General features: G+C 45.5%; 1 protein-coding gene across 3 annotated transcripts in view; it reads left to right on the forward strand.

Annotated features, from left to right (window-relative positions):
* The window catches only part of LOC148220086 (ubiquitin-associated protein 1-like), a 63,849-nt gene that overhangs the window by 38,305 nt on the left and 5,621 nt on the right, over positions 1-19,923 (forward strand). For all 3 annotated transcript variants that reach the window (XM_088155643.1, XM_088155642.1, XM_088155644.1), the window contains 4 exons: positions 1,023-1,949; positions 15,835-15,870; positions 16,302-16,499; positions 17,929-18,030. In XM_088155643.1, coding sequence (XP_088011769.1) covers positions 1,023-1,949; positions 15,835-15,870; positions 16,302-16,499; positions 17,929-18,030 — 1,263 coding nt within the window. The remainder of the gene's footprint in view (positions 1-1,022; positions 1,950-15,834; positions 15,871-16,301; positions 16,500-17,928; positions 18,031-19,923) is intronic.

A 19,923-nucleotide genomic window follows, 5' to 3' on the forward strand; every position in this document is an offset into this window, starting at 1 on the left:
CCAGATAGCGAAAGGAACTGTAGCAGGAACCTCGGAGCAGTGGCTAGAACAGCAGAGGCAGGCAGACCCCGGGGTGGCAAACAAAATGTAATGGAAAACTCCACAGCCTTAGCAGGAGGTGTGGGGGTCGGGTGGACACGGAGTGCTGGGTTAGTGTAGTGAAAAAGCCCGAGGCAGCGGCAGAAAGCAGCGGGGCTGGGCAGCGGTAGCTGGGCTTCTTCATAGCAGCTGCCGCAGGCAGCCAGGAAACGCGCCCTCTGGAAAGGGGGAGGGGATCGGGGTCTCGGGTTTTCCCCTGAGGCACCCGAATATATGGTGAGGGTTCTTTCCAGTCAGATCGGGTGTTACTAAGGTCTCAGTTCACCTTCTGGTCTTACGAGCAGAGACTCACCCACGGTAAAGGAGTAGTGCTGGGCTGGACTCTGTGGTGGCAGCAAATTCTTCCTGCGGTCGCAGCAACTTGACCGTTCCCCTCCAATCCCAAGAGCAGGAGAGAGAGGAGCTGAGCGCAGCCCCTCACCCCCCAGTCAAAATATCCCGGTATCTCTGCCCTTCCAAAAGAAAGTCCCTCAGCTAAGAGGCTGCAGCCAGCTGCACCCCTTCCCCCCACCTTGGCCACTTCTTTTGTCTCTCTTAAGTACCGGTCGTTATTATCTCTTAGGCAACAGATGGGAGAAAATTCCCTGAGAGAAAGGAAAAAAACCCCAAAAAATTCTAACCTCCAACAGATGATCAGTAGCTCTATAGCAAAACTAAGTGTAGGAAGGAGGCAAAATATGATATTTTAATCTAGACTATAGACAGGTTTTAGTGCTAGAGACAAAATGAACTATTTCTGAGGTCATTTAGTTTTGTCACTCTGTAAACCTACAGACAAGATATGCTGGGAAAAATTGATGCCTGTGCATGGTAATTCATGTAGCTCTTATTCTGTTACTTATGTTGCTGTTAGAATTGGTGGCTATGATCCTGATATAATTTATCTTTTTTTCTCCTTTCCTTTCCCCTCCACCCCTGGCCAGTATAACTTCTCACTGGAAAAGAAAACAATTGAATGGGCTGAAGATATCAAAAAAATTGAAGCTGCCCAGAGAGAAGCTGAACACAAGGCAGAAGCACTAGCAAACTCAAAAGCATCTTCAGAGGACGTCACCAAAATGGGATTCTTGGAGGGACCTTGTCCTGAAGTCATGCCTCCTCCTATTAACCCCATCCTCGCTAGCCTGCAGCACAATAATATTCTTACTCCCACACCAGCCAACAGCAGTGCTGTGAAGCCAAAGGTTCTCAGTCCACCTCATCCAAAAGCAGACTTCAACCCAGCTGATTTTGAATGTGAGGAAGACCCTTTTGACAAACTGGAACTAAAAACTATCAATGATAAGGAAGAATTAAAAAATATTCTTGAAATTCATGTTGGTACTACTGGGCCAATTGTTGCCCAGCTATTAGATAATACTTTGCCCAAAGCAGAGTCTGAGTCTGTGTTGCAAGATGAGAAAGTTCTGACATCTATAGAAAGGGCTACGTTGGACTTCAAACCCCTTCATAAACCAAATGGCTTTATCACTTTACCACAGTTGGGAAACTGTGAAAAGACGTCCTTGTCTTCCAAGGTGTCCCTGTCCCCTATCACTTCAGTGAGCAACATCAAATCCTTGTCCTTTCCCAAACTTGACTCTGATGAGAGTGATCAGAAATCATCAAAGCTTATGAGCACTTTCCACAGCACTACCTGTCTCCGCAACGGCACTTTGCTCAGCTCTTTGCAAACCTGTGCTCAGAGTAAAACCAGTGAACTGAATAGACACCATATGGTGAGTCTTTCTGCTCTAAATGAGGACAGTGGCATGGAGACATCAACATTATCCTCTTCATCCAGACTGCCTTCCCTGGCTGCGTCAACGGTTTGTACAGAAGAAGAATCATCTCAAAGCACAGCGATTATGGTAAACACGCAGTGGATTAGAGTTGGGGTTGCTGGGGAGATGTGGAGTTGTGGAGGTGCAGAGACAGATTTTGCTTCTAAAATGTCCTGTGATTTTGGGTTCATTTAATGGGAGAGATGTGTAGATCGTGTGTGGTAGTTCCTCTTCATTTATGTTGCAAATTCATCAATTAAACAGGTCTTCATGCTGGCAGTTCTGAACCTCAGATTATTACTTCACATGTTCCCCTAAATCTGATATTTTTAGACCAGTTCTGGTGACTTTTCTTTCAGCTTTTTGGTACTTGTTCATAGTTGCACACCATTGAGCTAAGCATATGAGATCTTTGTACGGTCCTGTGTTTTGTCTTATCCAACTGAGATATATAAGATTCTGAACTGCTCTTAGGTTTTGAATTAAATATCTTCTAGATTTGTTCCTCAGTTTGCTTATATATTTGCTGGAAATAATGGAAATGCCAGCTTTTCAAGGAATAGAAGCAATCACAGATTAAAAAACACGTGCTTTTTCACACAGGAGAAAAAGTGCTTGCAGTTAACCTGGAGTGAAAGAATTTTTTTTTAACATTTAATTTATTTATTTCCTTTGTGAGATACTTTTAAAAATTCAACCTTTTAAAAGGATGAAAATTATGGTGGTCTGAAACCTGGTATTTACCCTCTTCCTTGTAAAGGAGGGGGCAAGGATTGCTTTTTGGATACTAAAAGCAATCCTGAGGATCATCTTGGATCACTAATGTTACAGTTGGTTGCTGTACAGCTCTGAGACAGGAATTTGATGTTTCATTTCTTCAAACTTGTAGCAAGTTCCAAAATTATTTTGGGGACACTTAACTTCACACCAGTTTTTGTCTTTGTGAATAAGAGCAGAAATTTGAGTAAGTATTGAGGTTAGATCCCAGCCATCAACCAATCTCCAGGCAGCCACTCAATCACTCCCCTGCCAGCAGGATTGGAGAGACAATCAGAAGCAGACAAGCAAAAAAGGCCTTGATGCTGTGTAAATGCTACTCAGCAATAATAAATACATTTCTATGTTATCAACATTGTTTCCTGCACAAATCCAAAACATACTAGTCCATACTAGCTCCTGTAAAGAAAATTAACTCTACCATAGTAAAAACCAGCACATTCCACCACTTATTCCACAGTATTTACATCATGTGCAGGTCCTACACTATCCAATACAACCTCATTAATCGCCCTACTCCTTCCCATTCTTTAATGTAATACACATATCATTCCCTTAGTCTGCAGGTCAGGACTGCTGCTTTTGAGGCTTCTCTCCTCCATTGGTTCATGTGGTTCCTGTTTGTCCTGGTTTCAGCTGCAGTAGAGTTAATTTCCTCTCAGTAGCTGTTATAGTGCTGTGTTTTAGATTCAGAATGAGAATGATGTTGATAACACACCAATGTTTTAGTTTTTTGCTAAGTCGTGTTTATCCTTAGTCAAGGACTTCTTTTTTCCTTGTCTCATGCTTTGCCAGTAAGGAAATTTGAAAAAGAAACTGGGGGGGAGCATAGCTGGGACAGGTGACTCAAAGTGACCAAAGGGATATTCCAAACCTTAGAACGTCATGCCCAGTATATAAATTGCAGGGAGTTACCCAGAAGGGTGGCCAATTTGGGTTCAGGAAGGGAGGAGGGGGTGTCTGGCATCGGTCAGCAGGTGGTGAGTAATTGCATTTTGCATCATTTGTTTTTTTCCTTTTTATTATCATTATCATCATTTACTATTATTGCTGTATTTTACTTTATTTTCAAAAATTAAACTGTTTTTTTCTTAATTTACAAGTTTTACTTTGATTCTTCTCCCCCTTCCACTGGGGTGGAATGGGAGAGAGTGGGGGTTGAGCAAGTGGCTGTATGGTGTTTAATTTCCAGATGGGCTTAAACCATGACACTGTTATAGTAATTCCTGTAACATACAACTCAATGTCTGGTAACAATTTAAAGGTATGTCCATTACAGTCTTCACCTCTGGTCCTTTTGGGTCAGGTTATAGCATTTAACATTGCAATGAACTCCCCTTGTTCCCAGCCTGGCTGCAACAAGGGGTTTCCTGCTAGAGTCCACCATTAGTAGAATCCTCATCATAGTCCTTCATGGCTGCAGGGGGGACAGCTTCCTCACCATGGTCTGCACCACGGACTGTAAGGAATCCTTGTTTCCCCTGCTCCAGCATGGGGTCCCTCCCATGGGAGACAGTCCTCCATGAACTTCTCCAATGTGGGTCCTTCCCATGGGCTGCAGTTCTTCACAAACTGCTCCAGTGTGGGTCCCTCATGGGCTCACAAATCCTGCCAGCAAACCTGCTCCAGTATGGGCTCTTCTCTCCACAGGTCCTGCTGGAGCCTGCTCCAGTGCTGGTTTCTCATGGGATCACAGTCTCCTTTGGGTATCCACACGCTCCTGTGTGAGGCTCTCCCACAGGCTGCAGGTGGATCTCTGCTCCTGTGTGGACTCATCCATAGGTCACAGTCCCTTCAACTCGAGTTCACACTGGAGTTCCAGACTGTCCATTACAGCAGCAGTGCCCTGGCCATCTACCAGCCCAGGCATATCACCATTTCTGTTATCTAAACATTCCCAGGCACAATACAGTGAGGTGATGAGCAGCAAGCAACAGAAGCAAAAAACAGCCACTAGTGAGCACTAGACTAATATAGTCAGGCAAGCAAGCCCATGGCAAATGCAGGAGCCTGCCAATAAATAAACGGCACTAACAGCAATAAATTTGTCCTAGCACATTCCAATCAAATCTGTTCTCTTGAAACCCTTGATCCTCATGTTGAGTGCCAAAAAGGACTGTTGTGGTTTAACCCCAACCAGCAACCAAGCCCCACACAGCCATTTGCTCATTCCCCTGCCAGCAGGATTGTAGAGAGAATTAGAAGGGTAAATGACATGATCACTGGAGTCTTTAGCTAGCTCTTTTAGAACACCAGCAGCCACACCAAGGTGCATGGAACAACTCCAGGATAATTTCACCAGGAGCTGAACTTCAGAGCTGTGGCTCTACAGTGAGATTAGCTTACCAGCATCAGGGAGAAAAAGCAAAAGAGTCGACAGATGCTCTCTGCCTGATATTCCCAAAGGTCTTTTAACCCAGAGATTCAAAGGCAAAAGAGAGCACCTCTGCAGTGGCTTATATACAGGCCAAAACCGGTGGGCGGGTACAAACAGCCAGCCAATGGGATAACCTTAGGGGAGGAGTGAGGGAAGTGGTTTAGAGAGCCAATTCCAATGAGAGTGAAGGGGAGGAGAAAGGGGAGTGGTTTACATCAAGGGTGGATACAATTTGGGGAGAAACCAACTTGGAACAACATAGGGAGGGCTTTGGAAGCAACCATTATCAGAAGCAGACATTACCCAGATTATGAAACTGACAACTGGGGTAACACAAACACTAACCACAACATGTAAAAGCTAGAAAACTCGTGAGTTGAGATAAAGACAGGTTACTAGGGAAAGCAAAGCTGTGTGCACAAGCCAAGCAACACAAGGAATTAATTCACTACTTCCCATGGGCAGGCAGGTGTTCAGCTATTTTACAGCTGTGAAATGAGACATAACAATTACTTGGGAATATAAATGCCATCACTCCAAATGTCTCCCCCTTTTCTCCTTCTTCCCCTGTCTTTATATACTGAGCATGATGTCATAGGGTGTGGAATATCCCTTTTGTCAGTTGGGGTCAGATGTCCTAGCTGTGTCTCCTCACAAGTTCTTGTGCATCCCTATCCTCCTTGCTGGCAGGGCAGTACAAGAAGAAGAAAAGGCCTTGACACTGTGCAAACCCTGCTCAACAATAATAATAAAAAAACCCCTCTATGTTATCAACAGTCTTTCCAGCTCATAACCTCATACTAGGTACTGTGAAGAAAGCTAACAACCCCAGCCAAAAACAGCATATCAGTAAGCTTGTTATTTTTTCCCCAAAGAACCTAAGATCTGGACAACAGTACTCATGAAGCCTAGTGAAAGCTGTATGGTCAAATCCTCTAGATGGCTCTAAAATAATCTGGCTGCTTCTGTCCAATATAAATGATGCTTCAGTGGTTCTGTGGCCTTACTAACATAGTACAGGTTTTTGTGACACCATGTGCTCTGAAACAAGTGACTGCTGCTCTCCTGTTCTCTCATCTCTTTTCAGACTCAGGTAAATGCATTATTAATTGTGAATTGCAGTATTCTGACAACTAGTGTATTTGTCAGCACAGGAGAACAGCTGTTTATTGATCACTAAAACAAATTCAATATAATAAACCTTGGCAGAAGCAGCAGCATGCTGAGCAACTGCTCATTGTTACAGATCACAGGTTTGAGAGGTGACTATCATCGTATATAGCTCAGAGGTGAAAACTTGAAGTATGACACATCTCTAGGGATTAACATGAAAGATCACTTACAAGTAGATGACCACATTTTCACTCTTGATTATTAAAATTGCTATGCCAGATTAAAACTTATTAAAGACTAAGAGGGAAGGTATATTCTCAAGAATGCTGTAAGGAAAGATACAAACTGATAAACAAAAAATAGTTTTATTAGGAGAAGTAATAAAGATCTTAATTTGAAACTGTTTCGACTTTGGAAGTAGCAAACCAAGAAATAGGTATGCCAACAGAACTAAACTTCAGAATGTACTTGTTTCCTATTTCCACAATATGGTTCCGGTGGCTGGTAAAGGACAGCTGAGTTGCAAGAAATTTAATCGCAGAATCATTTAGGTTGGAAAAGACCTTTAAGATCATTGAGTCCAACCTTTCACCAATCACCACCTTGTCAACTAGACCAGAGCACAGAGTGCCATGTCCAGTTCTTCCTTGGACATGATTTGTAAGTGTAACAAAACTTTGAAATTGTAATCGAAGTAAATGTAACAAAAGTCCTCAGAATGTGAAAATGATAGAAGGAAGTCAGTCATCTCTGTGACTGGGAACAGAAGGGGCATGTCTCCCTTCAAGGTTACACAAGAATAAGCCTGTCCTTTTTAGAAAGCCTCAGAACAATTATATATCCCAGTGTATTTCACAGTGGTTTTTATATAGAATTTTTTTCTTGCACGACTAGAAATTGTAGCTTTGGATTTGGAGTCTCCACTGGAGTTTATGCTTTACCACTGAATTTGATCTAGGGTTCTTTGGATGGAAATAAACTTGTGATTTCTCTGAGACTGCATTGATTCTGTTCTGGGTGGTCCCCTCTTCTCAGTGTGTTTATGGTGGGGGTTTTTTTGTCTTGGTTGGTTGGTTTTGTTTGGGTTTTTTTGGTTTTATGAAGCTCACTAGTTTGCTTTTTGCAGCATTGGCAGAGGGGAGAAATGATTAGTGAAGTCAACAGGTTGGAATTAAACAAAGCTGATCATAGACCTGATTAGTATGATGCATTTAAAGAAATCTGGTTGCTGGAGGATGGAGCGCTCCTGGTATACCATACAGAATATATATTGCTGCAGTAGCATGGTGTATGCAGACCTACCAGCTGCAGACAGGGCTCCCGGCCTATAAAGTCCCTAAAAGTAGGCACAGTGTACAAGTACATACTGAAAGCAATGTATGTTTGCTTCTTGAAGGGCACTGAAATGCAAGTTTGAGATGTAAGGGGGCATGACTGCTGAATGACCAGTCCTAGCTTTTTCCCCCAAAATTCCTTTAGCTGTTTCCCTCCTCCACTGGAAATCGCTCACCTCAGACACAGGTCAAGCTCAAGTACATTAAGGAAGAGGAGTTGGTCCTGGACTCTTGAATCTCTAGTCTAAGAAGCAGTTTTGGTTTTCCTGGTGGCAGCACTGATAACCAGCTGATTTCAGAGCTACTCCAGAACCCCAATTCAGTGTATCCCATATTCTAATGCTTTTTGCTTTGGCAAAAGTGCCTGGAGGAAGGGGGTGTGTGAAGAGCTTTGAACCCCTCTACCACCATGAGGAGAGGCTCTTGCATAAATCAGTCCATCAGACCAAACATGATTTCTCGAGCTTTGTGTCCTTGAAGATAAATTCTTGCCCTGGAGATGAAAATGGGTAGAAATGCATAACAAGACGTGTTTTTTCCCTCCCTCTTTTCTTCCCTCCCTCAATAGATGGAATTTGCCAAAATCCTAACATATATTCTCAAAATTGTTTTTCTAGGAATAGATTTTTTTGGTTGTGGTGGTTTTTGGGTTTGTTTGGGTTTTTGTTTGTTTGCTTGATTTTTTTAGTTTGGGCCCATGCCTCGGTTTGAAAGACAGGTATGTTCTAAGGAAAGGCGAGAACCCCATTCCTCAGATGCAGAGTGCAACCCCCTCCCTTTTAATTATTTTAGTTTCAAATCAGAGGCTGTCAGGCAGGAGATATGGGGATAGGAATAACAGTTCTTTACTGATATCTAACAAGGCAAAATAGCAGAAACAACAACAGCTATAAAAATTGACAACAAAACAGAACAGTATAGCTCAGTTCCAGTCCCCTTTGGCCACAGGCTCCCTCTCCCTGTGCTCAGTTACCGGTGCTGTGGGCAGGGCAGGTCCCGTGCAGTTGAAGAGGGCTGGGTGATGGCGGCAGCGGCCCACGGGTGAGAGGGATGGGGGAGTGACTCCCCCTCACAGTGTCAGTCGTGGTGCTCGGCAAAGTGTCCAGAGGTAGTAGGATGAAGTGGGAGAGCAGTAGAGCGATGTCCAACGGCAGGGAGCGTGGATCTCAGCACTGGGATGGCAGGGGAGATGCTAGATCGCAGCGAGAGAGTCTCAGCCCGCTCCAGACCCCCGTCCCACCTTTCCTTTTCCGGTCTCCACCCCCCTCCCCCGGGAGAGAACATTATAGTTATTAAGGTGTAGCCACAAATACTTAGCATAACAATGGGAGAAATTCCACAGAAAGAAAAGGGAACAATTCAACCCCCAACATTATCCACCCCTGAATTTTTCCCATACTAATATGCTATATCAAATTAAACCGTTACAGATATATATATACATACATGCAGTTAGAGATATAGACACAGTACTATAGGTATTTCACCCTAAAACAAGGTCTCCTTGGGGTATGCATTGGGTCTCTCCATTCTTTTGCATCACCCACCAGGTACAGCCTGGTCTCTGAGCGAATATAACTCCCCGGATGGGATTGTCTTTGCTGGAGGCAGGATTCACCCAAACAGTTTTTCCTAGCATACCTCTCATGTGTACCACTGGAACCTTATCTCCATCTGAGATGCCCAAGGGCTCAGATTGGGCAGGGCCTGCTTGGTTAGTGGAACCTCGGGTGTTCACTAACCATGAGGCCTTTGGTAGATTAATCTCCCAGTTCTTGAAAGTTCCCCCACCCAGTGCCTTCAAGGTGGTTTTAAGCAGGCCATTGCACCATTCAACTTTCCCTGCAGCTGGTGCATGGTAGAGGATATGGTACACCCACTCAATGCCGTGTTCTCTAGCCCAGGTGTTTATAAGGCTGTTCTTGAAATGAGTCCCATTGTCTGACTCAATTCTATCAGGGGTACCATGCCTCCAAAGAACTTGTTTTTCCAGGTCCAGGATGGTGTTCTGAGCAGTGGCATGAGATACAGGGTAGGTTTCCAACCATCCCGTGGTGGCTTCGACCATGGTCAGTACATAGCGCTTGCCCTGGCGGGTTTGAGGCAGTGTGATGTAGTCAATCTGCCAGGCCTCTCCATACTTATATTTGGACCATCGCCCCCCATACCAGAGGGGCTTCTCCCGCTAGGCCTGTTTGATGGCACTGCACGTCTCACAGTCATGGATACCTTGAGAAATACTGTCCATGGTTAGATCCACCCCTCAGTCTTGTGCCCACTTATAGGTGGCATCTCTACCCTGGTGGCCTGAGGCATCATGGGCCCATCGAGCCAGGAACAACTCTCCTTTGTGCTGCCAATCTAAATCTGTCTTTGACACCTCTATCTGTGCAGCCTGATCTACCTGCTCATTGTGTTGGTGTTCCTCATTAGCCCGACTCTTGGGGACATGGGCATCTATGTGACGGACTTTCACAGGCAGCTTCTCTACCCGGGTGGCAATGTCTTTCCATTCATCGGCAGCCCAGATTGGTTTTCCCCTACGTTGCCAGTTAGCCTTTTTCCACCTTTCCAGCCAACCCCACAGAGCATTGGCTACCATCCATGAATCAGTGTAAAGGTAGAGTTTTGGCCACTTCTCTCTTTCAGCAATGTTCAGGGCCAGCTGAACAGCTTTTAGTTCAGCAAGTTGACTCGATCCACCTTCTCCTTCGGTAGCTTGTGCAACCTGTCATGTGGGGCTCCATATGGCTGCTTTCCACTTCGGGTTCGTCTCCATGATGCGGCAGGAACCATCAGTGAAAAGAGCATAGCATGTTTGTTACATCTCTTGGCCAGGCCCCTTGACTTTGCTCTTTTTAATGGCGATGCTGGCTCCCAGCAGAATCTGAATGATCTTTTCTCCTTTCTGAAATACCTCCATTTCCGTGTCCCCCCACACAATGATGTCATCAATGTACTGCAGATGTTCTGGAGCTCCACCCTTCTCCAGTGTAGCCCGGATCAGTCCATGACAAATGGTGGGACTGTGTTTCCACCCCTGGGGCTGTCGGTTCCACGTGTATTGCACACCCCTCCAGGTGAAAGCAAACTGAGGCCTGCACTCTACTGCGAGAGGAATGGAGAAAAATGCATTGGCGATGTCAATGGTGGCCTACCACTTGGCTGCCTTGGACTCCAGCTCGTACTGCAGTTCCAGCATGTCCGGCACAGCAGCGCTCAGCGGTGGAGTCACTTTATTCAATGCAAGATAGTCCACAGTCAATCTCCATTCTCCTTCAGATTTACGCACAGGCCAGATGGGGCTGTTGAAGGGTGAGTGGGCCTTACTGACCACCCCTTGGCTCTCCAGCTCACGGATCATCTTGTGGATGGGGATCACGGCATCTCGATTCGTCTGGTACTGCCGGCGGTGCACTGTTGTGGTAGCAATTGGCACCTGTTGCTCTTTCACTCTGAGGAGTCCCACTGCAGATGGGTTTTCTGATAGCCCAGGCAGGGTGTTCAACTGCTTAATGCCCTCTGCTGCCACAGCAGGTATTCCAAAAGCCCACCTGAGTCCCTTTGGGTCTTTGTAATAGCCGTTCCTGAGGAAGTCTATGCCTAGGATACATGGTGCCTCTGGGCCAGTCACAATTGGATGTTTCTGCCACTCTTTCCCAGTCAGGCTCACCTCAGCCTCCAGTAAAGTCAGTTCCTGAGATCCCCCCATAACCCCAGCAATTGAAACAGGTTCCTCCCCTACATGTCCCGATGGTATTAATGTACATTGCAAGGTAGTATTAAACAATGCTCTGTGTTCCTGTGGCTCTGATGTGCCAGGCCATCGGATCCACACCGTCCAAAATACCCGGTTTTCCCGTGCCTCTACCTGGGTAGAGGCAGGGCCCCTCTAGCCCTGGTTATTATTTCTCTCCTGGGCATACATACTGGAGGTTCCTTCAAGGGGATCTGACAGATCATCCTCCCTTCTGTAATTCCCTGCACCTTGGTCATGGGAGGCTGAGGCTACCTTCACTTTAGGGGAGTTCCCTCTGTTGGTGTTCCCCTCCCTGAGTTGGTGCACCCGTGCTGCCAGGACAGGTGTGGGTTTCCCATCCCACCTTCTCATGTCTTCCTCGTGGTCACGCAGAAAGAACCACAGGTCAACTCATGGGGTTTACCCTCTCTCCCTAGCTGGGGGGCGATGGGCTCTACTTTTGGGGTCCATGACTCACACTCGTGCTGCACTGTTCTTCCTCACTATTTCCCTTATCTCCTTCATCTCCTCCTTAAACTCCTCTCTGAGGTCCTTAGCCACAGCAGAGACATGAGCCTGCACTGGGCCAGCCATCATACTCTGATAATTCCTGAGTCTGTTTGCAACAGAACCCACTGTCACTTGGTTGGTATCAGCATTAATCATTGTAATAAAGGGGGTATATTGAGATGGGCCCAGGTTTGCCAGATTCCACAACATCTCCCTTGTGCACCTGACCTTGTCAGGGTCATTGTCATGCTGTCCATCCCTCCCAAAGAGCACCTCTAGTACTGCCACTTCTCTCACCTGTTGGATCCCTTCTTCAAGGGTATTCCAACGTGTTCTCTGGTGGTGCTCCTGCATTCTTTCCCTGTGGACAAATCTCTCTCTCACACTCATTAAAAGTCGCTCCCAGAGGGAAAGGAGACCTGTCTCCCTTACAAATACTTGGTCCACACCTGAGTCCTGGGTCAAGGCTCCCAAATTCCTTGCCTCAGTACCATCCAGTTGCACACCTGTACCCATAAGGTCCCAGACCCGCAGTAACCAGGTTGTAAAAGCCTCACGGCCCCGTCGTACAATGTCTTTTCGCAGGTTACGGAGACTCTCGTATGACAGGGACTAGGTGATGATCTCAACTTCTGGCTCCCCTGCTGGTTGTGAGGGGCCCCCTTCCTGACCCTTATTATCTAGGTGCCTTGTTTTCATCTTAGACTTCCTAGTTTCCACAGGGGCAATTGCTGCTGCTGAGTGCCCTTGCAGTTCAGCTGGAACCTGGACAGATGTAACATCTGTGGGTCCCACTGCTGCACCATCAGAGTCTCCCTCTTTAAGGCAGGGGGAGGGTTTCTCACCAGCTGGGGAGAGGTACTCCTTCAGCATCTGGCCCATCTCACGTATCTCCTTCACTAGCAACCCCCACCCATTCTGGGTGGTTCCTTTCCGAGGTGGGCTGTGGGGCAGGGTCAAACTCTGGGGTAATATCCCTAGTCTCTGGAACAGGATCAGGCTCTGCGGCAGCATCACTATTTCCTGGGGTAGATATCAGGGTTGTTATCCAAGTCAATCTCCCCTTATCTCTGAATGTTAGATAGAACAGGTTTAACAGGGATATCAGCAACACTAGCCACAGCATAATGTCATTAGCATTTAAAGTGGATTGGAACCCCTTGAGGACTGGTGGGGTGAACTTCAAAAACCGTGTAATGGGTTGGGAGAAGATTTCACCTGCTGCCACTTCCTCACAGTAAGTACTATTATTGAAGTAGCCCCAGAAACACACACTTAGAGTGCGACAGCTCTGAATCCATGTGGCCATCTTCCAGAGAAAATTAAAAATCCATTAATTCCTCAACTGATCAACCCACAAAATGAACCGGATAATAGCCACAGTAACCTTGGTTATGAGACTCATGTTTAAAAAAGGGCTCGCAAATGGGAGAGATATAGCAGTGACCACATGGAGGTCTATCCAGGGTAAGCTGGACAGCATGGTGTCACCTACCACAAGCTTGGGTAATTCAAGAACTGTTATCCCCTTTTCTACCCCTCTCTCAATGCCCTCAGGCAATGCCCCACGTTCCGGATGCCAAAATCTATCTTGGTTTGAAAGACATGTATGTTCTAAGGAAAGGCGAGAACCCCTTTCCTGAGATGCAGAGTGCAACCCCCTCCATTTTAGTTATTTTAGTTTCAAATCAGAGGCTGTCAGGCAGGAGATATGGGGATAGGAATAACAGTTCTTTACTGATATCTAACAAGGCAAAATAGCAGAAACAACAACAGCTATAAAAACTGACAACAAAACAGAACAGTATAGCTCAGTTCCAGTCCCCTTTCGCCACAGGCTCCCTCTCCCTGTGCTCAGTTACCAGTGCTGGGGGCAGGGCAGGTCCCGGGCAGTTGAAGAGGGCTGGGTGATGGTGGCAGCGGCCCAGGGGTGAGAGGGATGGAGGAGCGACTCCCCCCTCACAGTGTCGGTCGTGGTGCTCGGCAGAGTGTCCGGAGGTAGTAGGATGAAGTGGGAAAGCAGTAGAGCTCTGTCCAAAGGCAGGGAACGTGGATCTCGGCGCTGGGATTGCAGTGGAGTTGCTAGCTCGGAGCTCGGGCCGTCCTCTCACTCCACGAGCCAAGCTAGAGAGTCCAAGCCCGCTCCAGACCCCCGTCCCATCTTTCCTTTTCCGGTCTCCTCCCCCCTCCCCCTCCCCCCACCCCCGTTTGAGAGAACATTATAGTTATTAAGGTGTAGCCTCAAATACTTAGCATAACAATGGGAGAAATTCCACAGAAAGAAAAGGGAACAATTCTACCCCTAACAGCCCAAAGAAGGCTTTTCTGAAAGATGTAGACAAGCTTTCAAGCAATTTTTGTTGGCTTAAAAAGATATTAATGAAAGGCAATAAACATCGACCCTTGGTCCAAAGTAATTTCTTACAGTCTTTTAAAATTTGTTTTAAAATGCAGGAAGACTTTGAAATGGATTAATTGAAAGGGGCAGAGTTCTGACTTTGCAGTGCTGTTATCTTGGGTAAAGTAATATAAAGTGGGGGGTTGGTTCTACCCTCTGGCAGCTTGTTTCTGCAAAAATGGATCATGTGTACGGCAAGGAACATTATCCAGCCTTGTTAGTGTACTGAGAATGGGACCAAGTGTTAGGCACTCGTAGAAAAATCACACGCTCTTTTTAGCCAGTGTGCCATTTTGCTCGTATATGGTGGTGGTGTGGATAAGTCATTTAGGTCACTTAAAGAATCACCATCAAAAGTATTAGCAAAAGTGGTTTTAATATGAATTTATAAAAGTGTGATTTAACAAAGTTTGATGGCAAGGTTCACTCTATTACTTACTACATGGATGAAACATACAAAAGAAAATCAAGTTAGAATTGATTTAGAATCATTTACACAGAGACCGAAGATGCAAAAGGGTAAGAGAGACTCTCCTGCTGAGTCACAAGGTTCATAGTGGACCCCCTTGGTTTCTAAACTCCTGACAGAGCTTAGGTGCAACTAGGTCCAATTTTAGTATCAGGCTTGGACAATGGTTTATGTCTAATGGAATTAACTACACGTATTTCATTAGTATTAATTCAGCATGCTATCAGGCACTTACCAAGGCTCCATTGTGAAATAAAGGGTATCTCCACCTCAGGTAAGGAATCTCAAAAACTGAGAGACATCCCAGCTCAAGGGAAGAGTCACTGGTGTGCAGTCCAGTTGCAATTTAGAGAGAACTCAAATTGGACTCCTCCAAAGATCTGTTGTTGATAAAAAGTGTCTTTGCCTCCAGGAGCAACCTTGAGAGGCATCCCAGCTCAAGAGGAGATGACTGCCCTGCAGCCACGCTACCTAGCAGGGAGAGCTCAAAGGTGGTTTATTTAGACTGTCATATTTATGGGATAAAGTGGTTGGCTCATTGTCAAATTGCACATGATGGGAAAGGTATGCATGAGACTCCTTAAACCCACAACTTTCTTTGGTCCTTGATAAATGCATCTTGGAGAAATCACACACTATTCATGTGTTAATTGCACAATCATGTTCCAAGCTCATATGCATCGATGCTCTCTGCTCCTTTGTGTTTCATAGAACTACAGCTCAGGCCTTTACCTCCTTTGGAGCCTGTATCAAACTACTGCAGGTTTAGTTAATGGGGTTGAGTGCATCCTTCACAGGTGTATGAAATGAAATGCTTTGAGAGTAGAAAAGAGGTATGTGTTTTTCTTGCTCTTCATGGTCAAAAAATTAAGGGAAGTCCCTAGGCAATGATTTAAAAATTATCACTATCATTGAGCCAGTGTGTTACACTGAGCTTTGTGAACACGTAGAAGTCACAGTAAAAGAATAAACAAGCTTACAATTATTATGAGGGGACACATCCTTCTTGACATATAATCTGTTTTTATAGAGTGCTGAAAGAAGAAATTACCTTTATGATGTCTATTCTATAACTTCACATAACTGTGTAATGTCTGCATCTCACATGTGGAAACCTGATCAGACCAGAAGTCTCCCTAGTATAGTAGACTTATTCCCAGATCTCTCCCATAAAACCCTTCCTCCCCAGCTGTAGCAAATCCTGTTCACTGGTGCATAATGTTTATAGTCATCTTATTTGTGTGTTGTCCAACAGGTGCACCCAGACTACAAGGAAACAAAAATACTTACGGTAAGTTCCCAAATACCTGTCTGCTTGCATTGGATCATGTTTCTGAAAATCTCCAGAAGTAGTGTTCCTTTGAGAAAATCATAGGTGATGAGTAAACTGGAGTAAAGGAAGCAATCTGCATGCTTCTCCTGAGGTACAAGGTTTGACTATATCATATGGTTGGGCACTGAAAGGTTTTCATCCACTGATAGGAGAGGGTATATTGGAAAGAATCTGGGTTGTTGGTTGCTGTTTTGAGGGTTAAAAAAGTATGGTGGGAATCAGACTGTGCACTGCTTGATTTCATACTAACAGTGAGTAACTTCCCAAGGGCAGTCTAGAAAGCGTCTTGGATTAATTACATGGGGTATCCTGGTTCTTCACTAGCCAGAAACAGGATGAGGGGATGCAGAAGATGACCATCACCTCAGGCTCTGGATTTTCCCCTTTAGGTAACACACCAAAATTTCCCAGTGTCTAAAGTGCCCAATAATACCAGCTGTACAAAGCAGTCTGGTGACCCTGCTCCTGAACTACAGCAGACCCTCTCTGCTAGTGAGAGGCAGTGCATAGAGACAGTCGTCAACATGGGATATGCGCCTGAGGACGTCCTGAAAGCCATGAAGAAGAAGGGGCAGAACATAGACCAGGTAAGAGCTTGTGCAGTGGGGAAGAAACCCTTGATTGGATGCTGATTCTGCTGAGAAACAAATCTAGGTTTGCAAAATGTATAGGGGGAATATATTTATTCTAACAAGGGGTTGCAGCCTGCAACTGCTGTGATGTTAACCATTAGAGAAGTTGTCAGCTGGTAATAAAGGCTCCCAAAACCAAAGTGACTACACTTATTTCTGATGAGAGACTGTCAACCACACCTGTGGATGCTGGATAAGAGCTGCACTGAACTTGGGCTGGGCCCTTAGCTCCATGTCAAGCTGGGAGAGGTACTGGGCCTTCCCAGAAGCCACAAAACCATCCAAAGGAAGCTTAGCATGGCTCTATGCCATGCTTAGTGCCATGTGACAAAAAAAACCAACCAACTTTCCTTGTTCTGAGCATGGGTTGCAATGCTGATGTCTCTACTTGTAGACAGGGATTTTACTCCTGCAGGCTTACAACATCCCTGAAAGCCTCTTGCAAGGCACCACTGACCAACTTTCTTTTGTGTGCTGTGTTACTTCCTGTTTTATGTGTTGCCTCAAACACTTGCTAAAATCAGGTCATTGAACATTAAACGCTGCAGGGTGAAGTGTGGCTCTGTGTCTTGGATCCACTTCAAACATTTTAAAGCAGGAAGAATGTGGCCAAACTTTCTGTGTGGGAAACCCTAGGTGGACTGTGTGCAGAGCATTGCCTGGCAGGACTGTGCCTGTTGCTTGGGGAGGAGGAGTGTCCCAGTGACTCCTTGCGGAGATGATCTGCTTGCCCACTACCTACACATCAAGAGTGATTGTGCTGGACTGAACTGCAGTATCAAATGAAAAAAATGTCCTTTAGGATGATGGGTTTAAATTCTGATGTATTTGCAAGCTGTGTTATTTTGTGGACCTAGCATTGCCTATCAGACATTTCCCCCTACCTCTCAAAATTGAGGACAGATAAGAAATTTGGCAGTGGTTTCTGTGCGTGTGAGCTGAGATTTGCAGCTCACTCACTAGTATGCTGAGTTGATCTTTAAAGGCTGAATGCTTTCAGATTGCATTAGCTCCTGTGACTGGCTGAGAGAAAGCTAAAAGCTGAGGTATCTTGACTGTTGAATCTACAGTTTCATCTTAAAAAACTTGTATGAAAAGCACAGTTAAATTTCTAAAGATTGGCTTGTGAGACTGTTTTGACTAGAGCAGATGATGTTCAGAGCTGGTGGGAGAACACAGGAGGACAGAAGGGCTCATCTGCTTTCTCTGAACAAGTTCTTGCATAAAGACCGTCTCAGATCTACTAGGAAGGACTTTATCTGAGTCCCTGGTGAAGCCTGGGGTAAAGTCATGCTGAGCCCCCCTGCATGTACAAAGATGGTATTCAGCCATATGCTGCAAATGCTGCTCTGCAAGCTTAGCTTCTTTTCTTCATTCCCCACAGGTTTTGGATTACCTGTTTGTACATGGACAGCTTTGTGAGAAGGGCTTTGATCCACTTCTTGTTGAAGCAGCTTTGGAAATGCACCAGTGTTCAGAGGAGAAGGTGAGGGCACAATGTGTGCAGGAATAGAGAGAATGTGCAGTTCCTCTGGCTGATGTAATTCTGGCTTTTGTGATAATGCCACCTTGTTTCCAAAACTGACTGCTGAAGGACATTCCTGTGGTGATAAAGTGAATATGTGTTAAAGCATTAGAATTATACTGTGTTCCTTTATCATTTTCACTTGCATGCATTTTTATGGAGACAGGATTTTTTAATGACCCTGCTTATTCTGGTTGCAATGTTTTGAACCCAGAGTTCTCTTGTAGGTGAGGTGCTTGGTACAGAAGCAGTTAATTTCAGAAGCAGCAAATTATCTTTCAAAACCTGTCAGCCTCCCCTGGCTGTGAATTTTCTCCCTTGTACAAATGCATCTGCCTGGCTGCTCAGCAAATTGGGTTAGTGTTCTCCCTGAAAGAAGTTAGAAAATGTTGGGGTTTTTTTTAATCTGGTTCATTGTTTGGCTGTTTTACAAACACCAAAAGTACAGAGACAGGAGCGAGTAGCCAGCTCAGAAGACAGCAGGATCTTTTAAAGTTTGACTGTCTGTTGTGTGCCCAGTTATATGAAATATTTAGAGGTGCAACCCAACCCCCCAGATATAGAATAATAGAATAGTTTGGGTTGGAAGGGACCATAAAGATCATCTAGTTCAAACCCCTCCCCCATAGGCAGGGACACCTGGAAGGTGCTCAAAGCCCCAACTTTTCTTGGCAACCTGTTTCAGTGTCTGACCACCTTCACAGTAAAACATTTCTTCCTAATATCTAACACAAACCTACCCTCTCAGCTTAAAGCCATACCCCCTTGTCCTATCACTCTATTCCCTTGTAAATAATCATTCTCCAGCTCTCTTGTAGCCCCTTTAGGTATCTGAAGGCTGCTACAAGGTCTCCCCAGAGCCTTGTCTTCTCAAGGCTGAGCAATCCCAACTCTCTTAGCCTGTCTTCATAGGAGAGATGCTCCAGCCCTCTGATTATTTTCATGGCCTCCTCTGGACTCGTTCCAACAGGTCCACATCTTTCTTGTGCTTGGGAGTCCAGATCTGGATGCAGTACTCTGGATGGAGTCTCACCAGAGCAGAGGGGGAGAATCACCTCCCTTGACCTGCTTCCCACACTGCTTTTGATGCAACCCAGGATACACTTGGCTTTCTGAGCTGCAAGTGCACATTGCTGGGTTATGTCCAGCCTGTCATATACTAGCACCCCCAAGTCTTTCTCAGCAGAACTGCTCTCAATATATTCCTCCCCCAGCCTGGATTGATCCCAGTGTTTGCTATGATCCAGGTGCAGGACCTTGCACTTGGACTTGTTGAACTTCATGAGGTTTGCACAGGTCCACCTGTCAAGGTCCCTCTGGATGGCATCCCCTCCAGTGTGTCAACTGCACCACACAGCTTGGTCTCATCTGTCACAGCACAGATGGTCTGTAGCTGGGCAAATAATTCGGCCATAAATAAGAAACCCAGTTCATCTAGCCTGGTTCAATAAACTGGTCCCTGAGTGAACAATGATAGGATATATTCAAACCCAAACAGGGACTTCAACCAACCACATTCCACCCTAAGCTGCAAACATCTTACTGGTCAGAGAGCTGGGTGGTCCAAGACACCAACCAATCAGCTGTCTAAGCCTGGAGAATTCAAACCCCCTATAAAAAGGGGCAGCCATAATAAACTCAGTGCTGTTTGTTGAGGACCCTCAGTAATTTCATGTTTCTGTCTCCAGCCAACAACCCCATCATAACATCATCTGCTGAGGGTGCACTCAATCCCCCGTCCATGCCACCTACAAAGGTGTTAAACAGCACTGGTCCCCAATACCAATCCCTGAGGACCACTCATCACTGGTCTCCACTTGGACATTGAGCCCTTGACTGTAACTCTTTGAGTGC

This window comes from Sturnus vulgaris, chromosome W, assembly GCF_052056855.1.
Source record: "Sturnus vulgaris isolate bStuVul1 chromosome W, bStuVul1.hap1, whole genome shotgun sequence".
NCBI classification, from domain to species: domain Eukaryota; kingdom Metazoa; phylum Chordata; class Aves; order Passeriformes; family Sturnidae; genus Sturnus; species Sturnus vulgaris.